At 42.8% G+C, this 22,223-nt stretch overlaps 1 protein-coding gene across 1 annotated transcript; it reads left to right on the top strand.

Annotated features, from left to right (window-relative positions):
• Positions 1–9,625: 9,625 nt before the first annotated feature.
• Positions 9,626–18,184, top strand: ero1a (endoplasmic reticulum oxidoreductase 1 alpha; the record flags this gene model as incomplete). The annotated part of the gene is made up of 15 exons (XM_083759300.1): positions 9,626–9,718; positions 11,672–11,791; positions 13,082–13,165; positions 13,368–13,409; positions 13,578–13,654; positions 14,502–14,575; positions 14,886–15,006; positions 15,513–15,574; positions 15,706–15,732; positions 16,101–16,193; positions 16,275–16,521; positions 16,956–17,025; positions 17,362–17,448; positions 17,776–17,912; positions 18,124–18,184. 15 exons carry the CDS (start codon positions 9,626–9,628, stop codon positions 18,182–18,184), a joined length of 1,395 nt encoding a protein of 464 aa, XP_083615426.1.
• Between the last annotated feature and the right edge of the window lie 4,039 nt (positions 18,185–22,223).

The raw sequence follows: 22,223 nt of genomic DNA, 5'->3' as shown, positions 1-22,223 counted from the left end.
CCCTTTCCTTCCCGGAATGCGACCGGTCGATCGGTCGCACTCGGACATAGGGACATATAGACCTATACAGACCTAAACACACACACACACACACACACACACACACACACATACACACACACACACACACACACACACACACACACACACACACAAACAGCTGTTCATTGGAGTTGGTGTGCACCGCTACTATCGCCGCCCGATAGTATGTGGATAACAGGATGTCGGCGCGTTAGGTCCCGCCCTCAGCCCTACTCCTCTTCCGGTAGGGGCGCCTGTGTTTTCATTCCAACTAACAACAATGCACACACGCTCTGAATGCCCCCTGCCGGCATGAGTCAGCGGCGCAGCTCTGAATCTGTTCTTGAGAGATTAGGGAAGAAGTGGCCAAGCTTGGTGGACAGAGCATTGAAGTCTGTGCACCCATCCCTCGTCGCTGTGTTTATGGCAAGCCCCCCAACAGGACCACAAGGGATTTTTGAAGCAAAAATGAACTAGTTGCCAAATGGGGTATTGCAAGCTTATAGTGCATTAAAATAAATCACACTTGTGTGAAGTGTGATTATCGTCATTCCGTGCTCAACCAAAATCATCGCAATGGGATTCACACAGACACACGAAGCTGGGCATAGTAGGGGTTAGTGCCCCTCAAAAAGGACACCAGACTACTGCTTACGCAATGCTTCCATTGCCTGAAACCCTATAGTGCGCTTTTTGCTCTACTGACAAATTCGTTTTTATCCAAAACCGGAGGTGCATCCGGGGGAGCATTCGCTGGGTGAACCACTTTCATTGATGTGAATGGGTGGGGATTTTTCCAGCCGTCTTCTAGTTTTTAAACTAATAACGTCTCTATACGGTGGAGGGAGTAGATTGGGTCAAAAACTATTTATCAGTGACATTTCGGATTTAGTAGCTGGACAATATGGACACATAATACCAGACATGGTGGGACATATACAGTATAAATATGGACACATAAACAGACATGATGGGATATATATGACCATTGACGAGGAGGTCTGGAAACATACTTACACATTGCCAAAGGGATAAGAAAAGGATTAGCTCACACCATGTAGGAGGTGGGAGATATCGAGGAACCTGGCCTAGCTGTATGCATTTTAGAGTCCATTTTGTTATTGGATGTAAAACGTATGTAGACTTTTTAAGATAGCAGAAATGCAAGTGTTTGCTGTAGTAATTATTATTATTATTATTATTATTATTATTTTTGTATTATTATTTTATTATTATTTCTTTTTAAGTCAACTTAAGAACTTAAAGCAAAATTACACTTTGGTTCAGGTTTGGATAACCTTAATTGACTTCTTATCTTCAATATTTCCTGTTAATAAAAAATGGATAATCCAAAAATAGGCTACATTGCAGGTGGAACAGGTCACAAAGATACTCTTTTAGCACATTAACACTAGGTGTATGTAAAAAGAAAGAAAAAAAGAGTGACGTTTCACTGTGAGGCCTGTTTCACTGTGAGGCCTGTTTCACTGTGAGGCCTGTTTCACTGTGAGGTCTGTTTCACTGTGAGGCCTGTTTCACTGTGAGGCCTGTTTCACTGTGAGGCCTGTTTCACTGTGAGGCCTGTTTCACTGTGAGGCCTGTTTCACTGTGAGGCCTGTTTCACTGTGAGGCCTGTTTCATCGTGAGGCCTGTTTCACTGTGAGGCCTGTTTCACTGTGAGGCCTGTTTCATCGTGAGGCCTGTTTCACCGTGAGGCCTGTTTCACTGTGAGGCCTGTTTCACTGTGAGGCCTGTTTCACTGTGAGGCCTGTTTCATCATGAGGCCTGTTTCACTGTGAGGCCTGTTTCATCATGAGGCCTGTTTCATCGTGAGGCCTGTTTCACTGTGAGGCCTGTTTCACTGTGAGGTCTGTTTCACTGTGAGGCCTGTTTCACTGTGAGGCCTGTTTCATCATGAGGCCTGTTTCACTGTGAGGCCTGTTTCACTGTGAGGCCTGTTTCATCGTGAGGCCTGTTTCACTGTGAGGCCTGTTTCATCGTGAGGCCTGTTTCACTGTGAGGCCTGTTTCATCGTGAGGCCTGTTTCACTGTGAGGCCTGTTTCATCGTGAGGCCTGTTTCACTGTGAGGCCTGTTTCACTGTGAGGCCTGTTTCATCGTGAGGCCTGTTTCACTGTGAGGCCTGTTTCATCGTGAGGCCTGTTTCACTGTGAGGCCTGTTTCATCGTGAGGCCTGTTTCACTGTGAGGCCTGTTTCATCGTGAGGCCTGTTTCACTGTGAGGCCTGTTTCATCGTGAGGCCTGTTTCACTGTGAGGCCTGTTTCACTGTGAGGCCTGTTTCACTGTGAGGCCTGTTTCATCGTGAGGCCTGTTTCACTGTGAGGCCTGTTTCATCGTGAGGCCTGTTTCACTGTGAGGCCTGTTTCATCGTGAGGCCTGTTTCACTGTGAGGCCTGTTTCATCGTGAGGCCTGTTTCATCATGAGGCCTGTTTCACTGTGAGGCCTGTTTCATCGTGAGGCCTGTTTCATCGTGAGGCCTGTTTCATCGTGAGGCCTGTTTCACTGTGAAGCCTGTTTCACTGTGAGGCCTGTTTCATCGTGAGGCCTGTTTCACTGTGAGGCCTGTTTCATCGTGAGGCCTGTTTCATCGTGAGGCCTGTTTCACTGTGAGGCCTGTTTCATCGTGAGGCCTGTTTCACTGTGAGGCCTGTTTCACTGTGAGGCCTGTTTCACTGTGAGGCCTGTTTCACTGTGAGGCCTGTTTCACTGTGAGGCCTGTTTCACTGTGAGGCCTGTTTCATCGTGAGGCCTGTTTCACTGTGAGGCCTGTTTCACTGTGAGGCCTGTTTCACTGTGAGGCCTGTTTCATCGTGAGGCCTGTTTCACTGTGAGGCCTGTTTCATCGTGAGGCCTGTTTCACTGTGAGGCCTGTTTCATCGTGAGGCCTGTTTCACTGTGAGGCCTGTTTCATCGTGAGGCCTGTTTCACTGTGAGGCCTGTTTCATCGTGAGGCCTGTTTCACTGTGAAGCCTGTTTCACTGTGAGGCCTGTTTCACTGTGAAGCCTGTTTCACTGTGAGGCCTGTTTCACTGTGAGGCCTGTTTCACTGTGAGGCCTGTTTCACTGTGAGGCCTGTTTCATCATGAGGCCTGTTTCACTGTGAGGCCTGTTTCATCGTGAGGCCTGTTTCACTGTGAAGCCTGTTTCACTGTGAGGCCTGTTTCACTGTGAGGCCTGTTTCACTGTGAGGCCTGTTTCATCGTGAGGCCTGTTTCACTGTGAGGCCTGTTTCATCGTGAGGCCTGTTTCACTGTGAGGCCTGTTTCACTGTGAGGCCTGTTTCATCGTGAGGCCTGTTTCATCGTGAGGCCTGTTTCACTGTGAGGCCTGTTTCACCGTGAGGCCTGTTTCACTGTGAGGCCTGTTTCACTGTGAGGCCTGTTTCATCGTGAGGCCTGTTTCACTGTGAGGCCTGTTTCATCGTGAGGCCTGTTTCATCGTGAGGCCTGTTTCACTGTGAGGCCTGTTTCACTGTGAGGCCTGTTTCACTGTGAGGCCTGTTTCACTGTGAGGCCTGTTTCATCGTGAGGCCTGTTTCACTGTGAGGCCTGTTTCATCGTGAGGCCTGTTTCACTGTGAGGCCTGTTTCATCGTGAGGCCTGTTTCACTGTGAGGCCTGTTTCATCGTGAGGCCTGTTTCATCGTGAGGCCTGTTTCATCGTGAGGCCTGTTTCACTGTGAGGCCTGTTTCATCGTGAGGCCTGTTTCATCATGAGGCCTGTTTCACTGTGAGGCCTGTTTCATCGTGAGGCCTGTTTCACTGTGAAGCCTGTTTCACTGTGAGGCCTGTTTCACTGTGAGGCCTGTTTCACTGTTAGGCCTGTTTCATCGTGAGGCCTGTTTCACTGTGAGGCCTGTTTCACTGTGAGGCCTGTTTCATCGTGAGGCCTGTTTCATCGTGAGGCCTGTTTCACTGTGAGGCCTGTTTCACTGTGAGGCCTGTTTCATCGTGAGGCCTGTTTCACTGTGAGGCCTGTTTCACTGTGAGGCCTGTTTCATCGTGAGGCCTGTTTCACTGTGAGGCCTGTTTCACTGTTAGGCCTGTTTCATCGTGAGGCCTGTTTCATCGTGAGGCCTGTTTCATCGTGAGGCCTGTTTCATCGTGAGGCCTGTTTCACTGTGAGGCCTGTTTCATCGTGAGGCCTGTTTCATCGTGAGGCCTGTTTCATCGTGAGGCCTGTTTCATCGTGAGGCCTGTTTCATCGTGCAATTGTGAGACTATTATGGATTATCAGCGGAGTAATGCACTGTTGTACAGGGAAGGTGTACTCTGTAGGCCAAAGAGTACACCTCCGTGATGTCACAGATCACATGACCCCAAGTTCTCTAGACCTCCAGTTCTATGCTAAACATAACTGGGGACTTTTTTATTTTTTATTTCCACACAACAACTCTAAGGTATTAGGTATATTAATGACATAGTTCAATGTTGACAATTAGTGGTATTTCCCTTTAAACAGGCTATCACCATTTGTGACATTTATAAGTTTATTTTTCCAAAACTTCTAAACCAGACAGACAGCTGAGTTCAAGGTGTAGCCTAACATCTCAGTCCAACGTGCTTATCTGTGATGTCATGAAGACATATTCTCACGGTGTGTTCACACGGGCAGATGAGACGATGCAAAGACTCGCTGTGAGTTGATTTGGAGCAGCTACATGCATATTTGCAACATCATGTCGTTGGCTTCCATTGATAATGATATGGACTGCATTGTTTCATCTGCCCATGTGAACCAACATGCTTATCCTTGATGTCATGAAGACATATTCTCAGGAAGAGCTTCTCTACTGACCACAAATTGCTGACATTATTGACTTATTACAGTATGTGTGAGAGTTTCCATCCAAATGCACTTTATTGTCCTTTTTGTAATGTTTAACAACAAAGCAGAAAATGTTCAGATAGCCCAGTAACTTCACCCTATAGTTGGGTCTCCCATTCAGGGCCAACGGTCAATGGAGCAACTCAGGGATCGGCTTACCTTTCCCCTTTTACACAAAGCCAAAGAGTGACTGCTTTATGTTCACAAATAAAGACCGAATTGCCCAAGATCATTGAAACAACAAAAATAGTTTTAGGGCACGGTAACACCGCACTTTTATGAGGGCGTATTCTGCCAATGCATTTCAATGGGTATGGAGCGGTGTGCTGCCATTTGCGGATTTATGGCAAAAGACCCCGCTCCATTCCCATTGAAATGCTTTGGCAGAATCCGTCCTTATAGGTACAATAAAAGTGCGGTGTGACCATGCCCTTAGGGTGACATTTTATTTTGGAGATAAATTAAAGTGGGGCTCTATGAAAAATAGTCCGACAAGGAAGCCAGACAAATAGATTCAAAGTTAAAATTAATATAACAGGATTGACATGAGCCCGAGAGGCAGCTAAATGTGTGTTTTGTAAAACAATTCTTAAATATGACAAGAATGCCTTGAATTCTGAGTTACGGCCGAATGAGATGCATATTCACAGTGCATCGGTCCACTATTTATGTCCCTGCATGCATGTGAAAGTTACTTATTTTGACTTCCACGCGTTCGCGTTTACACAAACGTTGTTTCTCAACATACTGCCTATATATACTGTAGCAATTCACTGGGGCACTCAAGAATTATTTGGGGTCTAAAATAAAACTACCCACTGGGCATTTGTTTTCGGGCTATTAAGGTCCCTGCACAGTGCACACTGCTGCGTTTTTAGGATTTTTAGCATTGTTTTTCCGCCGGTTTTCCGAAAAACGCGTCCAGTCTGCATGGACCTTTTAATAGACGTCTAAATGGCCGTCTTAAAATGGGTTATAAACTGGTATTAGACGTTGAAACAACAGATATACAGTATACAGACGGTATACATATAGATGTTTGACAATCACACCCGTGTGAAGTGAGGGCCGCTCTAATCATCGTACATCATCATCAAGAATGGTGGTCCCACCCACATACATATGCCGATTTGCTCAGACACATATGACGTCAATTCTCTGTTCATTGTCAATGGCATGGTTTAATGGCAAGCCTATGGTTTAATGTTTGTCTTTAGTTCAATGTTTGTTTTAAAAATGCCATTGACAATGAAGGGAAAATGTATGTCATCTTGTCCCTAACACAAACATTAATTGCCATTGACAATGAAGAGAATGTAATGTTTGTGTTGGCACCGTTTGTTTTACATCACCATTACGTCACCTAATCAACATGAGTTAGACTTTAATATATTAGTGCCCCTCACTTCACACGGGTGTGATTTTTAATGTTTGTTCAGACAACACAAACATTAGATCTCAGTTTATTGTCAATGGCATTTTTGAGTGGTGCAACCTGGGTCCCTGTGTCCCTGCAGGATCTGAGCACGAAAATAGCGTTTGGTTGGTTTTCACCACCAACGGTCACTGTTGCATATAGCGTGCGTGCGTTTGTGCATGCGAACACACGCACACAAGCACACACTAACTGTATATGTGACGATTTTGGGTGTGACAGTACAGTACAGTGACAGTACAGTAGAGGGACCGCCTGGGGACCCCCACATGGTAACTCTCTCATTTCGGACGTGGGGCGGCTCACCGGAACCGGCTCGGCCCTCTGCACGTGTTCCTGCAGGGAGTCTGGATGCATCCGGGGACCCACACAGAGTTGCACCACTCAGTTCATATACCGTACGGGTGTGGTTTTTTACGTTTGTTTTAATGTTTGACAACACAAATATTAAAGCTGTATATGGGAGGGCTAGTGCCCCTCAAAAAACAGCTAATCAACGTCCAAACTAAGCCTAGACTGTTCACTTTTAGACCAGTTATAACCCGGTTTAAGACGGGCGTCTTAACAGCCGACGTTGCTCTGTGGGTAGGTGTGTTCTAGAAGCCCAGCAGGATGGAAGGTTTTCTGTCTCAGTATAAAATGACCAATCCTCTGCATTTAATGCAATGTGTTGAAGAGTATATTGTAAATTCTGAGTGAAGCCGGGGCCCTCTCAATCTGTCCCTGATGACCATGTCTGTGTGACAGCCTGGTCTTTGACCGTGACGCGACATTCCAAATCCTACACGGGTTGTGCTTATAACCACGCCCCGCTTCTGTGGCCAAGACCTTAAATAAATAACACTATGGACAAGACCGCGACGGAGGCCCGTTGTCTCAAGCAAACTTGAGCAACGTGACGTGAGACACCACCGAGCGAGCTAAAGCAAGCGAGTTGTCATGTCGAACACTGCGAAGTTCGCTTAACCGACTCAGCCCTGTTCGAGTTGCGACCCGATAGGCAGAGAATAGTATATATTGTTATTCGTGAGAGCGTTTTCCCCAACTGCCACTCAAAGTGGCTACTGGCCAATCACAGAGCGTCTTTCCACAACCCGTGTATGGCTTTCGAAGGACTCGTCTTTGACGTGGCCCCTAGGTGTTTAGGGGTCTTTGACGTGGCCCCTAGCTGTTCAGGGGTCTTTGACGTGGCCCCTAGCTGTTCAGGGGTCTTTGACGTGGCCCCTAGGTGTTTAGGGGTCTTTGACGTGGCCTCTAGCTGTTCAGGGGTCTTTGGCGTGGCCCCTAGCTGTTCAGGGGTCTTTGACGTGGCCCCTAGCTGTTCAGGGGTCTTTGATGTGGCCCCTAGCTGTTCAGGGGTCTTTGATGTGGCCCCTAGCTGTTCAGGGGTCTTTGATGTGGCCCCTAGGTGTTTAGGGGTCTTTGACGTGGCCCCTAGCTGTTTAGGGGTCTTTGACGTGGCCTCTAGCTGTTCAGGGGTCTTTGATGTGGCCCCTAGGTGTTTAGGGGTCTTTGGCGTGGCCCCTAGCTGTTCAGGGGTCTTTGACGTGGCCCCTATAGCTGTTCAGGGGTCTTTGGCGTGGCCCCTAGCTGTTCAGGGGTCTTTGACGTGGCCCCTAGCTGTTCAGGGGTCTTTGGCGTGGCCCCTAGCTGTTCAGGGGTCTTTGACGTGGCCCCTATAGCTGTTCAGGGGTCTTTGGCGTGGCCCCTAGCTGTTCAGGGGTCTTTGGCGTGGCCCCTAGCTGTTCAGGGGTCTTTGGCGTGGCCCATAGCTGTTCAGGGGTCTTTGATGTGGCCCCTAGGTGTTTAGGGGTCTTTGACGTGGCCCCTAGCTGTTCAGGGGTCTTTGATGTGGCCCCTAGGTGTTTAGGGGTCTTTGACGTGGCCCCTAGCTGTTTAGGGGTCTTTGACGTGGCCCCTAGCTGTTCAGGGGTCTTTGATGTGGCCCCTAGCTGTTCAGGGGTCTTTGACGTGGCCCCTAGCTGTTCAGGGGTCTTTGACGTGGCCCCTATAGCTGTTCTGAAGAGCCAATGGAGGGAAATGGAGATCGAATTTAATGAGCAGTATTCTGACTTTAAAAAAATAATATATATAAACTTCTATGTCTATATAGCCTGTGTTGTTAATTTTGTAAATAAACTTTTCTTACGAAACATGCTCTAATTCTTTTGTGTTGCGTGACTGCATTTGTGGCAGAAAATATTGAACACAGTGACTAGATGTTGAATCAGGTGGTATTTCCGAATTCAGTAGAAGTTGTTTTATTTTTTATTTTTTTTAATAGGTTTTGGGGATTTTATTTGTATTTTTATGGATCTTTGTTTTTTGCTTTAGTTTTTTTTCAAAAGAAAAAAAATAAAATACATGTGAATGAAAAAAATGTATTTTTCACATGCATGCATTCATTCATGGATGCATAATGCATTCATGCATGAATGCATATTAAGTATTTTCAATTATGCATGCATGAATGAATTAATGAAAAGAAGTAGGCCTAATTGAAAATACTTAATAAGGACTAACATCAGTTACCAGAACCTACATACATTTTCAATGTATATCATGGTTAAAATGGAGTTTGAAGTTACAATGGGTAACTTAATTGGGTAAGTAGGCTATAGAGTTCCATATTTTTCCTGGATTTGGCTCATTTTAAATCCCGGGAATTTGCCGGGCTACCCGGGAATTCCCGTCGAAGTGCCCCCTAAAATGCATACAGTCTATAGCTATAGGACTACTGCCTACATAACATTGATTTAGGCTCCGCCGCTCTTTGCAACTATATCAATCAAATCAAACAAAGACAATTGCGCACTGTTCACATCACCAAGCCATGCACAGCCACCTTTCAGACCGAGGTAGAAAGCTTACAACTAGAGTATTTATAGGCCTACTCTAAGGTTTACAGACATTCAGAATAACGAAAAACAGGCCTGTGTTCTGTTGTTTCGTTTTATGTTTAAAAATAAAACATGATATTTTCTTGTTTTCTCAATTTTATTTTGAAGAGAAAAACAAATTATACGTTGGTTAGTATACCCGGACGCGATTGCATTGCAAAGTGAGAGAGAGTCATTTTATTATCACTCAGTAACACGTATATTACACGTAGCGGTAGCGGCCCATGTGTGCAAATGAAATGACACATCAGGAAGCAGATGACGCACTGGGTGGGAACGCCATGCAGCGGCTGTTTGTTTTCGGGTGGTGTTTGTTGATTGTTTAGTAGTTTGGCCACCGCCTTGCACGTATACAGTGGCAGACCGGCAGTGCGTATTTAACTTGACTTCGAGTAGAATTAGTCCCCATAGAAGTTCGATAATGAAGTTCCATCATGTGTTCTTAGTTGTGTCTGTCGGCATCATCAGGGTGTCCTGCATCCGGAGCTCGGCAGCACACAGGTGCTTTTGTAAGGTGAGTGAACAAAACTGGAACCCGCTCACAAACTTATGTATTACAGTAACCCTTTTCATATGGAGGTGACAAGGTCCATTATGTATTCACTATTCAGCATTTGAGGCACGGTCGGACCACGTACCATTTCATGAGATTTTGCCTACCCAAATCTTAAGATATTTTGTTGTCTTTGGATGAGATTTTGTCCAATTCCATGCTGCAATGATGCGCCATAGCTAGGACTGATATTAACAGGCAAACGTTCAAAATAACATTTTTTCTACATTCTCTAATTGTGTAGACTTCTAGTAAATGTAGTAATGCAGATGTTTAACAATAACTTAACTCTTGGGAGTGTAAAATGGTCCCAGCCCGTAAGATCTAATATTGCGGTCCATTTGGTTACCAACTCTCTTACCAACTCATCATTTAGCTTAACCCTCCAAGCAGAACCCAATGGTACTGAAGTTTCGGACTTTTTGACGACACAGACCATTGGGTCCTGTTGCAGCAGTATCCTGCCACCTGGTACGCAGCCATACTAAAACATAAACAATGTGTTTATGGCCTGTCTGCGCTCTTTGACGACATTTTTTCGTGTGAGGGTTTCTGAATATGTGAAGTACCCATACATGCCGCTGCGAATATCTCCTGTGGCGCGGAAGCCGTTAAGTATTTTTAATCTTTGTTTGACCGATTTGGTCGCTTTGATTCTTCTCTTCCTTCCTTGTTTATTGACACCTCATTGTACCGCCTATCTGGCTAGCTAGTGGCGCTATAGCTATGACAGAGCAGATCAGAGGCAGGGACGTAGCCGGCACAAGCCAACCGCACACCGGGAGGCGGTACAATAAACGGTAAACAAACAAGAAGAAATAAAGCGACCAAATCGGTCAAACAAAGATTAAAAATACTTAACGGCTTCCGCGCCACAGGAGATATTCGCAGCGGAATGTATAGGTACTTAAAGTTCCCAAATTCAGAATAACGCAAACAAAAAAAGGCCGTCAAACGCCGCAGATTCAATCTTAGAGAGCATGTTTATCATCCGCGTTCCAGAATTCCCATACGAAAATATAGTCATGAACAGGGACCCTACATAAAACTCATCAAAATTTCAGAAAAGCTTTATGTAGGGTTCCGAGAGGGGCTACATTTAGCTGGGAACCACCTGCATGGAACCTCCTAAGGACCACTGGTGGTCCCTGGACTACTGCAGTAGTGCTGCATGATTCCTGCTCAAATATGAATCTCGTCTTTCATTCACAAGAATTGAGATCAGATCACGATTCTCATTTTTCCATTAAATATTTATTAACTACACAGACTAATATTAATTTAGTCTGTGTAGTTGCTTGGTGAACATTATCAACATTAAAAAATGTGGCACTATACCTGGATCATATACCAACGTTCTAATTTGTTGAGGCTCCAGTAGCACTGGGCCTAGACTAGCCCTACAAGCAGAACCCAATGGTACTGAAGGTTCTGACATTTTTTAGACCCAGACCATGGGGTCCTGGGGTACTTATAGTTCACAGATTCAGAAGCCCTCAAAGGAAAACAGGCCATCAAACGGCGCAGATACGATGTTACCGAGCATATTTATGTCCGCGTTCCAAAATTCCCATACGAAAATATAGATACGGCCAGGGACCCTACATAAAGTGACATCCAAATTTCAGAAAAGCTTTGTGGAGGGTTCAGAGAGGGGCTAGGCCTAGACTATAGTCTATATTTTCTGAACAATGCACTTTCTATATCAGAGTAGGATACTTATCCTATGGCAGCCTCACTTTGATGACAAACTAAACCATGGATCATCATCATTATCATCATCATCAGTAGTAGTAATTATAAAGCTAGTAATAGTAGTAGCAATGCCATGTTGCTCTTGTAATATTGAATACAGAGGAGTATAGTTTTTGCACTTTTAACACAAGCTAAACTGTAGGTTATATCTTATTTCAGGTCACAGGTAGCCTTGATGATTGCACTTGTGATGTCGAGACTATCGATGCCTTCAACAATGACCGTCTTTACCCTAAACTTCAAAATCTGTTGGACTCTGACTATTTCAGATTCTATAAGGTAGGTCTAGTCTAATACATAGACACAAACACGCACACATTAATTTCTTAATTATTCTTAGTACTTTACTTGAGTACTAGAAAATGTATTCACTTTCCAGGATTTTCTTGACTTTTATGTTGAGCATGGGTCTTCAACAGGAGGTCTAGGACCCCTTTGTTCATTCTAAAGCCCTAACCACGCCAGAGGGTCGCCATGCAACTCCTTGCAACAAAACAAACCACACCAATGCAGCGCTCGAGCCCTGTTCATGCAGCCTGAACTGGGACAAGCTGGAGTTTGAAATACATTGTTCTCAACGAGGGCGGTGCAAATAAAAGCAATTTTAGGCGTTTTTTTTAACTGTTAACTAAAGTCTCTGTAATGTTTATGTTGTACTATTACTAAAAAGCAATCTAAAATAAAGAGATTTAAGATCATTAAAGCTGGGCTGTTGCCTGAGTCCAATGTATTCCTGCCAACTTTTCTATTCGCAATGCTCTTCGCCAATAGAAGTCTATGTAAAAGAGCTGCCATTGGACTGGCCCCATGAAGTGAACGGACTCAACGGAGTTGTCAGAACTCTGTCTTGGGCGTGACAATGGAAATGGTGGAGGACGTGCTGTGATTAGTCAGTGCACTTGTGCAAGGATGCGCTGTGATTGGCCAGTCGGGGCAAACGTTCTCGCCCAAACATGATTTACTATTCTGTCCATATCGGGTGCAACAGCAGTGACAACACAGAAATCTGTGTGGGGAGGAATTAATTTAACCTGACACTGCCAGATCCAAGAAGCTTGCTACACAAATTTGTTTCACAGCTTATTGGGATCTGGGATCTCGGAAGCAAATTCGATGACGGGGCTGTTCCTTTTTTTCAAGATACTTGGTAGATGATTGGATGGGACCGTCTGTCTATCACTGTGTGGGCGTGCAAACACAACCAATCATTGACGTGTCTATATAGCTTCACATCCGGTTTCGCACATATCCCGCCCTTAGCTCACGCTGATTGGTTCGAACCACGGAGCGGTTCGGTGTTAGCTCAACTCCCTGAGAGATCCCAGATGGTTGCTGTGTTGGGGAACATGGTTACCCAATACCGCCCCCATCTGGCAGAGTCAGGTTAGAATTAATTGGCATAACGACTAAATTGGGGAGAAAAAGGGGGAAGGAAATGTAATTGGCTTCTCTAAATTAAAATAAAATAAATGAGAATGTCACATTGCATTTGCATGTCACCTTAACTTTAACTCTATGGAATACCATCAGTATTTGTTGTGCTACTGTAAAATTGTTGTTGTTTTATAGGCAAACCTGAATAAACCCTGCCCTTTCTGGACAGACAACAGCCACTGTGGTCTGAGGGATTGTGCTGTGAAGTCCTGCTCTCCTGTGAGTTCATTTGACAACCTACCAGCATTAACCACATGTCATATGCAAAACGCGTAATAAGAATATAAAATAAAAAGGGGCATAATAGCAGATCTACAAGATTACAATGCGTCACATCATAACTTGTGTAGGTCGGCTATTTTGGCTGCACGTCATACAGTGAAATATAGATCAGCTCTGTCAAAACTCTTGTGTTTCACAGAATCGGGTTCCTGAAGGAATCAGAAAATCCAGTCACAACAAGGTGAATACCTTTCCTGAACTTTTGTTGATAATGATGATTACCGTAATGTTACATGGACGTTTTGACCCAAGGAAACATTCATTGTTGCTAAGAAATATTTTAAATATTTGAACTTTGTGTGTGTGTGTGTGTGTGTGTGTGTGTGTGTGTGCACGCGCGTGCGTGCAGTATTCAGCTGAGGCCAATGAGCAGATGGATGACTGTGAGAAGGCGGAGCAGCTCGGTGCGGTCAATTCCTCTCTCAGGTGTGATTGGTGGTTTATCATGTGTCATTCAAAGGGCATCTAAGTCTTGCTGAGAAAACCTCGCTGGATCTCCAAACGTATTTATTGTTTTAAATTGAACAGTGAGGAAAAACTTAAATATACTCACCAACTACTCTGTTCCTGTATTTATTGACTACACACATTATTTATCCATATAAATACAAATTATTTATGGAATATATTTAGCATTTTGCAAACTGGACGGTAAACTGACTTATTCAGATTCATTTGTGTGCTATGAATATTGTGCCCAATTTTGTTCCACTGCTGGACATAGTGTGAAAGTCAAACAAAAGTCAAAATTACACATTCAACTGGACGATTAATTGTCAGACAAATAATTGCGATTTACGATTTAATTGTGTTTTTGCCATTGGAAAATAGAACATTATGAATATAATTTCAGTTTCTGTTTTTTTAGGCTTTTAAGCTTTGCAATAAAACGGTGCACAGGGCTGATATGACAAAGTACTGGCATATTTATCAATTTTATACTTAAAAAAGGTAATAACATAAATGGATTATCTACGAGATTACAAAGCGTCACTTTGTGAAGCGTGCTATTTCTGTTTATTTTTTATGTATGAACATCTTTTATCATGGAAACGATTCTGACAAAAATAATTGCGATAATCTCAAATAATTGCCATTTAGATGATTTTGTAATAATTGTGACAGGCCTAGTGTGGGATCCGCCCACCCTATTGTAGTCTGGAATAAACCGAAACTTGTTTGTGCTCTCCTAGTGTTTACAATTTACAATTTAGGCATTTAGCATAGCATAGTGTGCTATGCAGTGGGCTTTATTCTGGTTCTGTCTCATCAGTGAAAAGACCAGAGAGGCTTTGCTGAAGTGGAACAAGCATGATGATGAGGCAGAGCACTTCTGTGTGATTGATGGTAGGACACCTATCTATTTGTTCAATTAATCAGTCAGTTAAACCTTTTACTCGCATAATTACATAAGGGTACATGTTGTTACTATTAAGAGAAATGTCCCACTTTTCATTGAATAGTACAGTGGAAAGTGAGTGGAAAGAGATCAATTCAGTGTCTCTGGTGTAATTCATTTTACTTTTGATTGATTGATTGAAATATTTAGATCAATGAGTGACACTCATGTTGTAGATGAGACTGTGATCAATGAGTGACACTCATGTTGTAGATGAGACTGTGATCAATGAGTGACACTCATGTTGTTGCCTCACAGATGAGGAGTCTCCAGACTCTCAGTATGTTGACCTGCTGTTAAACCCTGAACGATACACGGGTTACAAAGGACAGGATGCCTGGAAGATCTGGAACAGCATCTATGAGGAAAACTGCTTCAAGTAAATGCTACTTTATTTTGAGATAATTCATGAAGAGCAACCCAATGTGCTTCACAGAAAAGAAAAACCTGTAGCAAAATAGTGCAAAAAACTATCTAAATCAAAGTACACATGAAGGAATGACTTACTAGAGTCCACTTACTAGAGTACAAGGCGCTCACACCTACTTCGCACCTCCGACCGATAAATCGGACAAACATAAAAAAGTCCATAGACTTGGCTGCCACATGACGTCACAGACGTTGGAGGGGATAGCGCACCTCAGAAATAAAACATTTGTATGTTTTTTTTTTTGTGGCTTTCGCCTTTTTTATTTTATATTTTTTTTATAGAGGGACAGACGGTAGGCTGACAGGAAATGGGGGAGTGACATGCAGTAAAGGCCGTCGGGATCGGGAGTCGAACCCGCGGCACACTGCCAGACTCGGCCAAGGTGCCTGGACCGCTGGTCAGACATTGGTATGTTTTAATGGGATCTTGAACCATTTTCCCAATTTCCCCTGCAGACCTTATACTGTGAAGAGACCCTTAACCGCTACAGCGTTCTACAGCAGTACAGGAACTGAAGGTGAGGATTCATTACATAATAATCATGAGGATGATTTCAAATAATTAAAAAGTGCTACACAAAATATTAATAAGAAAGCAATATAATACACACACAAAATAAATGGATTAAATAAATTGTCTTATTTTCAGCATGGACTTTCTACAGGTGGCTGGAAGGTAGGTTGCTAAGATACAGAATAATAAATGAATCCATGCACTGTCCTTATGTTTGAAAGAACAAAACGGTATATTTATATAGTGGTTTATCTCATTTAAATATGTAGTTTTTCAAATTATTATAAATAGTACCTTGTTTTATCTTATACAGTGTTCAAGTGTTAAACACTGTTACTGCACTCCTCTGTCTTGTACTACATATCTTTCATGTCACTGTAACGTTGTAATATTTCCGTTTTCAAAAATAAAATAAAAAACTTATCAGTGATCATATCAGTAACATCTTCACTGCTGTTGAATTTAGGTCGGTTGCGAATTACTACTGCTTGAGTGCTTTATCCCACCTTCTTAATTATTCTCTTCTCTAGGCCAGTGTGTGGAAAAGAGGGCATTCTATAGACTCATCTCTGGTCTCCACACCAGCATCAATGTCCATCTGAGTGCCAGATATCTATTGGATGGTAAATTATGTCTTGGCTGAAAATCTGCACTTTTTATTTAATCCTTTCGTTAACTTCCTTGCTCATCTCTCTTTCCCCCAGACAGCTGGTTTCAGAGGAAGTGGGGTCACAACATCTCAGAGTTCCAGCAACGTTTTGACTCGGAGCTGACAAACAGCGAGGGCCCCAAGAGGTTACGCAACCTCTACTTCCTCTACCTGATTGAGCTGCGTGCCCTGGCCAAAGCCTTGCCCTTCTTCCAGCAGCCCTCCTTCCAGCTCTACACTGGCAGGCCAGAGGAGGACCGCAAGCACAAAGAGATCCTCCTCAACATCCTTCAGGATGCCAAGTAAGAATATAGAACGCAACCAACTCTTAGCTACACTGAGTGTTAATTTAACTCGGGCAATAGAAATGTAACGATATGGAGTCATAGTGGTCCATTTGTACATACAGTACAGTTTAAAATTAATGAAAAATAAAAGCCATCGGTTATTTTCACTATTTTTTAAATAGGGCTTGTTATACATACACCGAGCGCATTTTTTCGGATTTCTAGTGGCGTCCAGTGTACAACCACCTTAAGTCTGGATCCCAGGAAAACAACAAAATTATCTTTTGGGTCTCACCTGAGAACATTTTGGAACCCCAGCATTTAAGATACTGAGATCTTGCCTGCTTGCTTGGTTAATCTGATCCACACACAGTAATAATGTCAACTATCTAAAAACATAATGTAACCGTAGTTTATAATGAATTCTCTCTATCTCAACATTCCTCCAGGTCTTTCCCTCTGCACTTTGATGAGACCTCCCTGTTTGCTGGAGACGAAGAGGAAGCTGCCAAGCTTAAGGTCTGTAACCACCTGCTGAGCCTGGCTGTGGAAGAATTGACTTATTAAAGCGGAATACCGAAGATATAATCATAAAACCTCCTTTCAGAAGAAGCCACTGCAGGGAGAGATATTTAGTCTCATAGTTTCATACAAAGTAAAATATATTCTTCCACTCAAAGACATTAAACAAGGCAATACCCAGAGCTCATGCTGATACTGTAACTATGTATTTTTCACTATGAGGTGAGTGCCTGAGGATTATTTTTGTATAACTATGCTCACTGCTGTTTTGTTTTTTGTCTTTTTACTCAAACATGAAAATATGTGTATTGTGCTGTGTTTGGATGACCTCAGGAGGACATCAGGCTGTCATTCAGGAACATTTCCAGGATCATGGACTGTGTGGGTTGCTTCAAGTGTCGACTATGGGGCAAGCTCCAGGTGAGTAGCACCACTTTCTGGTCACTAAAGAATTACTAAAGCCTGATATTTTGTTCTGTGCCGACTGCCGAGAATCTACAAACTCACAGCACCTTGTGGGCTCACATGTTGTGACCCTGCAGATCTGCGACTTTCAGCACACAATGGAGTCGTTTTTTTGTGCTTTGCAAAGACATAAATAGGCCTACATGAAAGAGTAAAACAAATAAATGTGGTATTCTTTATAGGGACTTTTTGACAAACCACTAACTGCTGGCCTTTTCTCAATAATTTAATTTTAAAAGGTGTTTCAATTTGTAACTTTCTGTGTCATCTGTTTCCTGTCAGACGCAAGGATTAGGCACAGCCTTGAAAATCCTGTTTTCTAAACAACAGATTGAAGCTCTGTCCAAATCTAACGTCAACGGGCCCACTTTCCATCTTAGTCGCCAGGAGATCGTCTCCCTTTTCAATGCCTTTGGGAGGTAAGACACTTTCAATTCACTTAATTTCAGGTTCGGGGGGGGGGGGGGGTCACAGGGAAACTTATGGCTGTTTCCTAGTATAGTGTGTGGGGTGACACTATAAATGTGTAACCATTCTAGGTAACATCAACATTTTAAACCTCCATTTTGCAAGTGTTGTTCTCTCTATATAACATTACATTTTAAAACACCTATTATTTAATTTCTCCAGAATATCAACCAGCATTAGAGAGTTGAAGAACTTCAGGTCACTTCTAGGAGAGGTGTGGTGACGATGTGAAATATCTGTGACCATTAGTCTTCATGATCAATCTTCATGCCGAGAAAAATGCGGGAAATGGATGGCTTTTCCCAATAGGGAAACATTTTAACTTTTCTCTGTTTATACCAGGGGTACTCAACTGGCGGACCGCGGTCCGCAACCGGACCGCGGACCACCTCTTTGCGGACCACCCCATTTAATAATATAAATAACATCAGATGGTACATTTCTCATGTGAAATTGCTGCAAAGGCCCCCAAAATGTCCCCCAAGGGCCCCCAAAATTCTGGCGCGCGCTATGCGCGTGCGCAGTGTGGCCTGCCAGGGCGTATAACTCCCGGCCTGATTTGGAGTTCCACTCCGGGCCTGTACTCTGCACCCCATTATTGGTTGGGTGGAAGGCGATCTGATTTGTATAAGCTTGGCTTGACCATACTAAACGGGCATAGAGCCCCGCTCTCCGATGGATGCCGCGCATGGGACCGGACCTCGGTCTTATTCAAAAAAATATTTGTGGACCTTCATCATTTCTAGTTGAGGACCCCTGGTTTATACTTTCTGAAATGTATTTAGTGACAATGTCAGCCCATTCTTGAATTAAGCCTGAGGAAGGTCACAAAAAAAGAAGCCTGAGGATAATAAATGCTCTGAACCCAGCAAGTGGCAGTGTGCGGGTGTCTCTCCTTTCCACATTGTATATGCCTAGTCATCATCGCACCTGCTGCAAATTACCTACCGGGTGTGTGGAAGTCATCTCTCTATAACTTTTCTCAATGGGAAGATGTGTAGCTATCATAGCGAGCATCCAAATTGGCTTACATTTATTGAAATGTGCTTGAGATTGCTATGAAAATAAGTAGTTTCAACCTACTTTGAGCTGTGCCTGTAGTACCCTGTACTTTATATGGCTTATATGGATGGTTATATGGCTGAAGGAATTATTCTTTAATACAAAAAACTACAATCTAGAGAGTAAATAATATTGGTGGCCATTGTTTTGTACGAATTTGTAAATTGACACTTTTTGTTTTATTTGTATGTTGAAAAAGATATTGCTGTTTAAATAAAGTTACTCAATTGTACTATTATCATGTAATGATGCAGTTTTCCATGTACTTGAATCTGATTTGGTACCAAGAAGAAAAGTTTAATAACAGGAAAAGGTTTGATTAATAACGAATATGGTGAATAAATTGGGCTATTACGAATCTATTTTTGTAGTTGTTTGGGACACTGCACAATGTTATTCTATAGTTAGAAACTGAGGACGTATCCTCAGTGATGTACCCCAAGGGGGGGGGGGGGGGGGGGGGGGGTAAAATAAACCTATTAAGAAGTTAATTAAGATTTGAGTACATAGTGCAGTAGCTCTGATCATGGGAGCCTACTTTCAGTCCATGATATCAGTACTATTTCACTTTGGTAAATGGTGCATTTATATATAGTGCCTTCACGGTGCTTTACATTCTCCAACCAACCACGTACAACGAACACAGCACATAGTTGAAGCTTTTAGCCCCACCTTGTGGTTATTTAACGTCGTTACGTCAATGCATGACAGCCTAACGACTAACGAGTAGTGACTGTAGTAGCAGCCAGGCCTATTAATACTACAGTACTAGTAGTAGTAGTATACTACAGTATATAACTGTAGTAGTTATTTAATATAACTACATGATAACCGAAGGAATCCGAAACGAATTAATTTAAAGATATATTCAGTGATTTCACTTAATTCAAATATCACTTCAAAGTATGTGTAAGGGACGTCACGTGATGCAAGAAATGACACATCAGGAAGCACTGATATTGATTGGAACGCCAGCGGATGCTTGTTTTCAGGTAGTGTCAAAAACTAAAATCAAATTCAGCTCTGAACTCTGTAGAATCTGCACCTGGCTCGCTGATAAACTATCTCTACACCTGGGAAAAACTGAATCCATTCTCTTTGGATCAAATAGTAATCTCAGCAAGGCAGATGGATTCTTGGTTAGAGTGGGTGACAATATTATTACACGAGAATTACCTACCTAGGTTCCATCCTGGATAAAATGGCCACCAACGTAATCAAAAACGTCAACCAAAGAACAAGAATCCTATACAGGATCTCCTCACTGCTCAACAAAAACACCTTGAAGACCCTAACAGGAGCCCTCGTACAAGGTTTCTTCGACTATGCATGCACCTCTTGGTACCACAGCACCTCAAAGGCCCTTAAAACAAGGCTCCAGACTTCCCAAAACAAACTGGTCAGGCTATTCCTTGATCTCACCCCCCGAACCCACCTCACCCCTGCCCACTTTGACATGCTGGAATGGCTTAGGGTTGACAACAGAGTACATACAGCATGTTGCAATGGGTCTGGTCCACAAGATTCGATACAGCACCAAGATACCCATGTGTCGACAACGATGTCAACGAAGTCCACATCCATAACACCAGAGGGAACTCAACAAACCATGTGAAACCCAGATTCGGCACAAACGAGGGACTAAATTATTTTCGCTCCTATGCCACCAAAATCAACGCCCTAACAACAGTCATTAAAGGGACACCTTTTTGCAAAAGAAATGTTGTAATGACATGTAGATGATTTAGAACACTTTCCTGGGTGTCTTTATGTGCGTAATATGTGATTTTAGCAGTGAGCCCAGTGCCTCTGGTGTCATGACACTGGGCTCACTTACTTCCTGGACTACATGTCTCCCCCTATCCACAAGGAGGAGCAGTGCACCAAAGCATTATGGGAATTGTAGTCCAGGAAGGAGCCCAGTGTCCATGACATCAGAGACACTGGGCTCTCTGCTAAAATGTAAAATATCTAAAACCACATATTACACAGACACAGACCCCCAGGAAAGTGTCTCTTTAAGACATGCGAATCCCTTGACTCCTTCAAAACCGCTCTCAAAGGGCACCTCCGGACGGGTGAAATTCGAAAATGGCCCCTGAAATTTTTAACTTCTACCAGATTTTTAACAGAACTGCTATTTTGGCGGAAGGAGAAGAAGAAGAAGAAAAAAACACAAAAACAATAAGTGACCAAAGTCACGTCGTGACTTCTTGGTCCCTTAATAATAATAATAATAATAATAACATTATAACAACAACATATGAATAATTCACCAACTTAGTTTTTTCCGCTCCACCCTTTAAAAAAAAAAAAACACAAATGTAGGCTATAAAAGTATATTTCTTAATGCTGAACACGACCAAACTCCAGACGGTAAAGGGTTAAAGTCTGTAATAGGATAAATGGATATTGTGAGCACGAGTTTCGTCACTTAAATAATTTTAACATGTTCGTCAAACTCTGTTAAAGTATGTATTTAACTTCCGGTCGGTGTAGGCCTACTTCAAAATAAGACTTCATATATAGGGCATTGATGGTTCCCAAACCTTTTAGCTGAAGACCCAAAAGAGAAATTTGATGTATACACTCTCCAGCACCACTGTAATAATACTTAATTAATAATTAAACTGTACTTTTCTGTGCTTTTATTCTGCACACTGTTAAAAAATATCAATCAATCAATGTATATAGTCTATGTAGTATAGTAATACTATAGTCATAGTCATGCTACCAGGCACATGGGGTAAACAAAAACCCAGAACAAATGTATTATGCAGATCTGTAATGTTTATGAATGTTTATGAATGTTTTAAAAACTCCTTAAAAGACACGATCAATGACCATTATATTATTTAATGGGTTGTCATGCTTATTTTTTATTTATTTACTTAATATCTTGAATGTTTGTTTGTTTATTTATGTATGTATGTATATGTTTGTTTGTTTTATTTTTTTGTATTTTTTTTGCAAGACCTTTTTTTATTGTTAATGTTTTTTTGTTTGGACAGTGCGCAGCTAATGGGGATCCAATAACTGAATAAAGAATGAAAGCGTTCAATCAGATTTCTCTTGTTTTGAAGTCCAACAAGCGGAACTCGCATGTCTAAACTGGTAAAGTTTTGATGCGTGTGTTCAGATCACTGTAGTGACGGAACAGTGCTGGTGCAGCAAGAGAGCAGCATCTGATTACACAGACC

The sequence above is a fragment of the Protomyctophum parallelum genome (assembly GCF_964188405.1).
Source record: "Protomyctophum parallelum genome assembly, chromosome: 2".
In the NCBI taxonomy this organism is placed as follows: domain Eukaryota; kingdom Metazoa; phylum Chordata; class Actinopteri; order Myctophiformes; family Myctophidae; genus Protomyctophum; species Protomyctophum parallelum.
Note: the sequence above shows the minus strand (reverse complement) of the source record. Positions and strands in the feature narration are given on the sequence as shown.